We start from the raw sequence: 7,305 nt of genomic DNA, 5'->3' as shown, positions 1-7,305 counted from the left end.
TTACTTCTACCTACTCTCCTCAGGTACGATCCGTAACGAAAAGTATTGACCCTCGGATTTCAACTAACCTGCGAGGAAACAGCCCACCACCAAGGTCGTCTACGACACCGAGACTTACTGCCCTGAGGAGTCCTCTACTGCTGCCCCTGTGACTCCTTCGGTCACTCCCTCGTCGGTTGCTGTGACCTCCACGCCTGTTTACTCTCCTAAGGTATGTCCTGAAACCCAAGACGAACTGGAGTCAACGAGAGGTCTCTGACTTATGACAAAATAGCCTGTCACTGAGGTTGTCAGCTCCTTTGAGACCTACTGCCCGGAGGCTACCTCGTTCACCTACGGCTCTCAGACCTACAGCGTGACCAAGGTATGGCCGACATGACAGAAATCAATTGTTTACCTTGGATGGAAGAGCCAGGATTGCTGACTTGAGATACCAGCCCACCACCATTACCATGACCAACGGCCAGTACACCATCTCCAGGCCGCTGCTGACCTCCACCGTCACCTACTGCAACTCTTGGTAAGTGGATGTCCAGCCGACAAAACCAACCAAGACAAGAACATTATACTAACATTCCGCAGCACTAGCGCGACTCCCGCTCCCGTGTCCTACTCCGCCAGCTCTTACACTCCTTCCGTGTCTCGCGTCTACTCCAGCTCCAAAGTTATCGTCGCAACCAGCGCTGCTTCCCAAACCCCATCCACCCCTGTTTCCACCTCGGCTCCTGTCTTCACCGGTGCTGCCTCCCGCGCCGCCGCGGGTGCCGGCGCCGGTCTGGCTGGTGTCTTCGCTCTGGCTGCTTACCTTCTGTAAGCGCCTTCCTGTCGATATTATCTAGGTAATATCTAATGGGAGGACGTATTGCGGCAAATGTGGAGAGCTGGTGATCTTATGAAGGGTGTATAGTGCAGCAAATGACGGATCTTGTGTGTAGCTGGGCGAAGTTCCTTCGATGTATCATTTTTTCTGGGCTTCGGCAAAACCGATAGCTCTTGACGGGTTACGCACGGGTTTTGTCTCCAGCCCCCCCCCCCCCCCCCACTTGGCCGTACATACAATTGTGTATTAGCGCATTTTAGTTGGGTTTGGTGTCATTTATCTTGAATTTTTTCTTGCTTGCATGTGTTGTGGCTCTTTGCATCTAGGATGTCTTCAACTTTCTGGGATTGGGATAACGACTGCCACGCACAGGACGGCCCCGCCAAAATCCTGATTACTCTTCTTGAACCTTCCATTCGACATACGATCTACGTATGATCCAACCATATGTAGATATTTTTTTTCTCTTACCTTCTCGAACCTTATTTTGCTTGTGATTCCCCTTGGGCATAGCTTTGGCCTTGTAGTACTGGGAAATTCGTTACAATGCTATAGACAAAAATAATAATATTTCAGCCTGTTTCATCGCGTCTCCTGTTGATAGGTCCCAGATCGTATGCTTCGACGTAGTCATTTGTAGTTTTCTAAGGGAGTATATATTAAACCTGACGACCGTTCAATATCCAATCAGGGGTTTCTGCTCCCCAATCGAATAATATGTAGGTTTACCTAGTTTTGAAACTTATCTACTTGTATTTAATCGGCTATCTATGTTTATCGCTAGATGCCTACCTAACTTATGCAACTTTATCGTACATAGTCTGCAGTAGCTATACCGATAGTAGATGAAATGGGACGAATTGCCTTCTTCACTTGTATTTCGTTGTTCTTGTCTGCTTTTATTGACTGATGTATTCCAAGTCGACCTTTCACGTATTCTAGTTTGAAATCCCGTTTTACTTACTGTATAGTTGGGTTTATTTACTGTTAAATTGGTCTTGTAAGTCTCGAAAGGTAAAGCTAGATATCTACCTAACTGAACTTTCCTGATGAGGAATCAAAATCCAATCTAACCCTGCTGCTCTTTTATTATCAAGAAAGTTCTACCTGTCAAGTCACGAAGGGAAGAGGGAGAAAAGAGACTATTGTACCTCTGGTTTTATTAGAAGCTGGTTCGGGGTATAGCGGGTTTGTCGAAAACTATCACTTATCACTGTTGGGATTGGATGGTGGTGAATATAACAGGAAATAGGAGCAGTAGAAAAAGAAAAAAAGAGTCTCAGTATAAATTGTTGGTTCAGAAAGTCTTTAAAATAGCTGTGAACAAGGACAGGGCAGAGGTTATGATTCTTGCGGTCCTAGAGGTACTGGAGGGCTTACTTACCTCCTAGGCTTCCTTCGCAACTTTTCTGGCTGGGGGCACAGAACCCCCCGATATTCCTATCACTAGCGCGTAATCACTACTGGTTGTATCTTAAACAGCTTCCACTCTCAAGGTCCTAGATCTCCGCGAATCAACCCCAAGAGCTCTCAAGCTTCCCGTTATATTATACTTTTTCAGTTTCTCCAGGTTACAGATATGAAAGCGTCAGCGATAAGGAATTAGTTCAAGAAGTCTTTAAAAAAAATAAAATGGCGATGAATGAGGATCAGGCAGAGCTGGTGATTCTCCGTTTAATGGAGACGTATTCGTTCAGCTACACTCTCCTCAAAAGGGCTATAAATAGATCGGAAAGACCGGGTTTTATTGCTCAGGTAATTGCAGAATGCGATGGTATGGTTTAATGCGATGGTATGGTTTAAAGCACATTCTCTTCATTTGCCTATAAATTAATGATATGCAGTCTGTTCCTGGATGAACTATCAAAATGGATACAGTCCATAATCGGGGTATTGTGCAATGGCAGACATTTCTACGTTTTCCAATTTGTCAGTCGACGCGATGAAAATGTGTCCTCTCAGCTCTCCTTGGGAAGGTTTCCTGATGACGCACGGAGAATAAGTGTTGAAAGTGCGGGGCCGATTTTGGACTACGTTTCTGATTATCGAGCACAAGTTAAGCAAATTTGCAGCTCCTGCGATGGACTCTACTTTGTCTTTCTTAAAGCATACCAATCTGGCCTGGGCGCGTATTGGAATCGTAGCGTTAAAAAGGAGTCAACGCCAGGATGGTAGACGGCCAAGATAATGGCTGGGAAAGCTCTCGAAGAAGCCACTTCTGCTTGGGATCAATACGGCAAGGACGAGAGGGAAGAATCTAAGAAGTCTGCGAAAATAGCTCTTGAATTTCTGAATCCGAGGTACAAGTCGCTCTGCGGTCCATCTCTAGTGGCAGTGTATATTAACGAATGATTTCCGCCCGCAGCATTGAAGAAGCCCCTTTCGAAAAACAGACGGTTTTCTTCGCTTTCACCGAAGATATGGCAGATGAATGAAGCAATTGGATACGCGCAAAGACGCGAGCACTAGAAGGAAGGAGGAAAAATGCAACTACAGCCTAATAGTGCACGCATCAGACTTCGATTGGTCTATCTTGGATCGGAGGCTGAAGCGATGCAATTTTGCCCAATACAGCGATTTCAAAATTCATACTCAGAAACGCTTGGAAACTCCACTTATGATTGTGCGATGGGGATGAGGGGCAGGTGGGAAATTTTATTGGTGCATGAGTTGGTGACTGGGAAGGTGGCAGCTCACCTATCTATCCCCTCATGATCGCCACGATTCAGGTGCTGTTGCAAAAAGAGGACTAGAAAGACAATCCATTAACCCATCCGAAGCGTCTGAATGTTTCCCACACCAGTTAAGCACCATGGCATTTTTGGCCTTGCGACTCTCGAGAGCCCGGAAATCTAAGCGGAATGTCGTTCACAATGTCGCTGACGCAAGTTCTTCTGTCGATGAATCGCTTCGACAAGCCCTTAAAGATTTCCAGGATGCCTTGGAACCGAAACAAAGGAAGCGCTTAACATCCAGCACTATTCCAGATCCTGAAGCAGTAATTATCCTGACAACGGAGATTGACAATGAAAATGCTAAACGAAGAAGTCGCTGCGTGGCGGCTCGGATATCGAGCTTCCTTGAGTCGGTTCAGCAATTCTCATCCATAGTCAATGCTTTCGTGTCATCCGATCCCCAGATTGCAGGGTTGGTCTGGGGCAGCGTGAAGTAACTCTCCTGGTAAATATCCCCCAGGGTACTATGAACTGCAGGCAAGCTAAGCTTGGAAGACCGCGAGCAACTTCTCCAGGTACTTTGACAAGCTGTCAACTCTTCTCATGAATATACAGATCCTTTCCAAGATACTCTGAGTATCAGTCACTTTTTCCTCAGTCAAAGAGACTGCAAACTGCACTGTGTGAAATTTACAGTACTGTTGTCCGCCTCTGTGAGAAGGAAGTTCGGGTTATGCGAAGAGAAGGTTATTTCCCGATCCTACCGAGATGCTTGCGTAGGAGACTGATCACCTACTGAGATAGGCTTTACGCAGATTGTGAAAGCTTTATGGAGACCGTTTGAAATCTAATTTGGTGAACTTCAAGATCGGCTGAAGGAACAAAGCGAGTGGATAAGGGATGAGATAGGTCTTGCAGCACAGCAGGCGGCCGATGAAGAACGACGACACCAGGCAGCCGAAAGAGCATCAGCCAAGAGTCATCGAAATATTTTCGGTTTAGCTCTGCAAAAAAAAAAAAGAAAAAAAGAAAAAAAGAAAAAAAAAGAAAATTCAGATGAATCGCGTAAATTGGAGTTGCAAGCGCATAGATGGCGAAGAGTAAGTTATCCATCGTAATCTATGGATCGAACTGACATTTTACAAGTGGAGAAGAGGAAGCAATTGCTCGCCTCGCTATCTTCTTACAACTACCAATTTAAATTCAAACAAGCCTGTCGAAAGCGCTATGGGACAACCTGTTCATGGCTGTTTCATAATAAAGAATTCAATGACTTGCTCGATGATGATGAATCATCCTTATTCTGGTGCCATGGTATCCGTGAGTGCTTCTTCTGACTTTAGCTTTAGGCTTATGCCTAGAAATGCTAATCTATATCAGCCGGCTCGGGGAAAACTGTTCTCACGTACGTCGATCCCTGCCGTGCTCACATAGTGTATCGACTGATTCCTGCACAGCCATTATTCGTGTCTTGTTGAGTCGTAAACCGGAGAAATGCCGGTTCGTAGGCTATTTTCTCTGTCAACCTGATACACCAGAATCGCTTGAGGCGAGCACAATATTACGCAGTCCCATCAGACAATGCCTAAACGCAGAAAACTTGACAACCGAGATCGAAACTAAATTGGAAAATCTGTCTCTTGACCCTCCCGACATGGAAGAACTCTGAATTTCTCAAGATTGTTTTACCAAAATTGACAGATGCCATTCTGTCAAAGTATATCTTGCTAGTGAGTCTCACATAGAGGTCGAACTTCCGAGACAAAAGTTGAAGTTGGATCATCTTGTGTCTATGACTTCGGAGCATGGAAATTCGGATATCCAGACCTATATTGAGGATATACTCGAGAAGAAAGAGACCGGTGAATTAATTGTTGGTCAGCAGCAGTTCCTAGCCGAGATCAAGAACGCTCTACTTGATGGAGCTCAGGGGATGTGAGTATCACTTTACTTGTTATGTGTTGCGTACCGCTCACGCATGAAGGCTCCTCTGGGTATACTTTCAAATCGATGACATCTGCGCTCGAAAGCGAGATGCGGACATTCGACGGGTGATAAAAGATCTCCCAAAAGATCTTCCGGAGACGTACAAGCGGATACTCCAGAGGATTGAGAACGCAGGAACATCCTTAATTGCGAAGCGGGTTTTCCAATGGGCATCTGCTGCAAAACGGCCCTTGTCTGTGGAAGAAATGCGGGAGGCAATTGCCGTTGAACTCTGCCAACTGTTCCGAGACCCCGATTTGGTTTTGAATGATTTAGACCAACTTTCTCTGTGTTGTGGGAATTTGATTACCATTGACGAGGGGGAACGAGTGGTGCAATTTGCCCATCATACGGTCCGGCAATTCTTACCCGCAGAAGCTTCGACGCCTTCACTGAGTAAATTTCATTTCCAATTACAAGATGCGGATCATTACGATTCTCGAAACATCTTTATCGGGACGCTTTGATATAGCAGCAAGCCGCCGCTGGATGAGTTGGTTACATCGGAGGAAAGCTCGAAGTTTGAAGGTGGTCGACTTCGAACAGGTTCTACGTGAGATCACAAATATAAACAATGTTAGTCAGCTGATGAGTTCTCGGCCACATATGCCATTCTCCCTTACGCTGGCGAATATTTGCTTTCCCATACTTCAGACTTTGCCAAAGAGAAGACCAGAACATGGCACTTATCGTACAGACTACTTTCTGGCGAAGATACGCTTGCCTGTACTCCTGGACCGCTGAAGAATGGAATCGGCGTGATGTGAAAGTTATCCTATGGGCAATACGACACTGCCATCGTGCGTTGGTTAGATATCTCGAGGCGTCTGGCCAGGGTCTCAGTCCAACAGGATGGAGATCCATTTTTGATCATTCTGTGAAGAATGGACAAGTAGATATCGTTGAAATTATAATTGAAGTTGGAAAGCTCACAGTGATGGATCTATCGCAGGCCTTGCAGGCAGCAGCACAAGAAGGTCATCTTGACATAGTTGAAAGACTTCTGGCAGCAGGAGCAAATGTCAATGCTCTTCCTGCTGGATATTATGGGCGAACAGCCTTGCAGGCTGCAGAAGAGGTCACAAAGAAGTGGTGGAAGTGCTGAGGCGCGAAATGGAAGGAAGAAGAAAGAAAAGAAGAGAGAAATAGAGAGGGAGAAGACGAGAAGTATATGCTCCGCAGAAAGGTCATAAAAATGACCGCATAGATATGGTGCTCAAGATACTAGTCTGATTCATAAAATGCGGTTATATGTGTGTCATTGTCTATCCTATCTCGTCGCTTCCTGTTCGAACGTCTGCTTTACTCCGTAGATGATCCTTGGGTGCCTACTACCTTATGAATGAGTATCGAACTAGATATAGGACAAGCAGAGACGAAAGAAAACCGGGCGTTGCTCCCTTCAAACTCTCTCTTCTCCTAACTTAGTAGTAATCGAGATTCTTGTTTTCCATCTCTAAATTCCCTGGGCCGAAGCGGGGAAGATCCGCTTTTCGCTCTGGGTGATGATGGCATGCATTGGATGCTTACTAAAGATAACGTCCGTAGTTAACGTAATCCACGGCCGAACCGCGAATACGACCGAACTGCGGATTTTCGCCGCACCCTACCACGTTCTTGAAGCTGTTCAACCACCAACGCCATTAAATTAGATTATCTAGTAGTAGAATATGAAGCTATTTATTAGGACAATTCTGTATTGTATGTCCAACAGTCCTGCAACCACTGCAGTGTTGTGGAGCTCGCTTGTGAGGCCTAGATGCTTGCTCCTTAACCTGCTCCTCAACTTGCATATCAAGCTGCTGAATGTGATCTAGACCTTCC

At 45.7% G+C, this 7,305-nt stretch overlaps 3 protein-coding genes across 3 annotated transcripts; all 3 read left to right on the top strand.

Moving 5' to 3' along the window:
• Positions 1 to 3,007: 3,007 nt before the first annotated feature.
• VTN00DRAFT_2525 (uncharacterized protein) lies at positions 3,008 to 3,255 on the top strand (the record flags this gene model as incomplete). The annotated part of the gene is made up of 2 exons (XM_069428750.1): positions 3,008 to 3,120; positions 3,186 to 3,255. 2 exons carry the CDS (start codon positions 3,008 to 3,010, stop codon positions 3,253 to 3,255), a joined length of 183 nt encoding a protein of 60 aa, XP_069283574.1.
• Positions 3,256 to 3,632: 377 nt separating this feature from the next.
• Positions 3,633 to 3,992, top strand: VTN00DRAFT_2524 (uncharacterized protein; the record flags this gene model as incomplete). Its single annotated transcript, XM_069428749.1, has 1 exon — positions 3,633 to 3,992. One exon carries the CDS (start codon positions 3,633 to 3,635, stop codon positions 3,990 to 3,992), a length of 360 nt encoding a protein of 119 aa, XP_069283573.1.
• A 1,295-nt stretch (positions 3,993 to 5,287) lies between these two features.
• Positions 5,288 to 5,948, top strand: VTN00DRAFT_2523 (uncharacterized protein; the record flags this gene model as incomplete). The annotated part of the gene is made up of 2 exons (XM_069428748.1): positions 5,288 to 5,430; positions 5,480 to 5,948. The coding sequence occupies 2 exons, from the start codon at positions 5,288 to 5,290 to the stop codon at positions 5,946 to 5,948; spliced, it is 612 nt and encodes a 203-aa protein (XP_069283572.1).
• Positions 5,949 to 7,305: the final 1,357 nt, after the last annotated feature.

This window comes from Thermoascus crustaceus (assembly GCF_041956765.1).
Source record: "Thermoascus crustaceus strain CBS 181.67 unplaced genomic scaffold VTN00scaffold_10, whole genome shotgun sequence".
NCBI lineage: Eukaryota > Fungi > Ascomycota > Eurotiomycetes > Eurotiales > Thermoascaceae > Thermoascus > Thermoascus crustaceus.
This window is presented reverse-complemented; position numbering and strand designations above follow the sequence as displayed.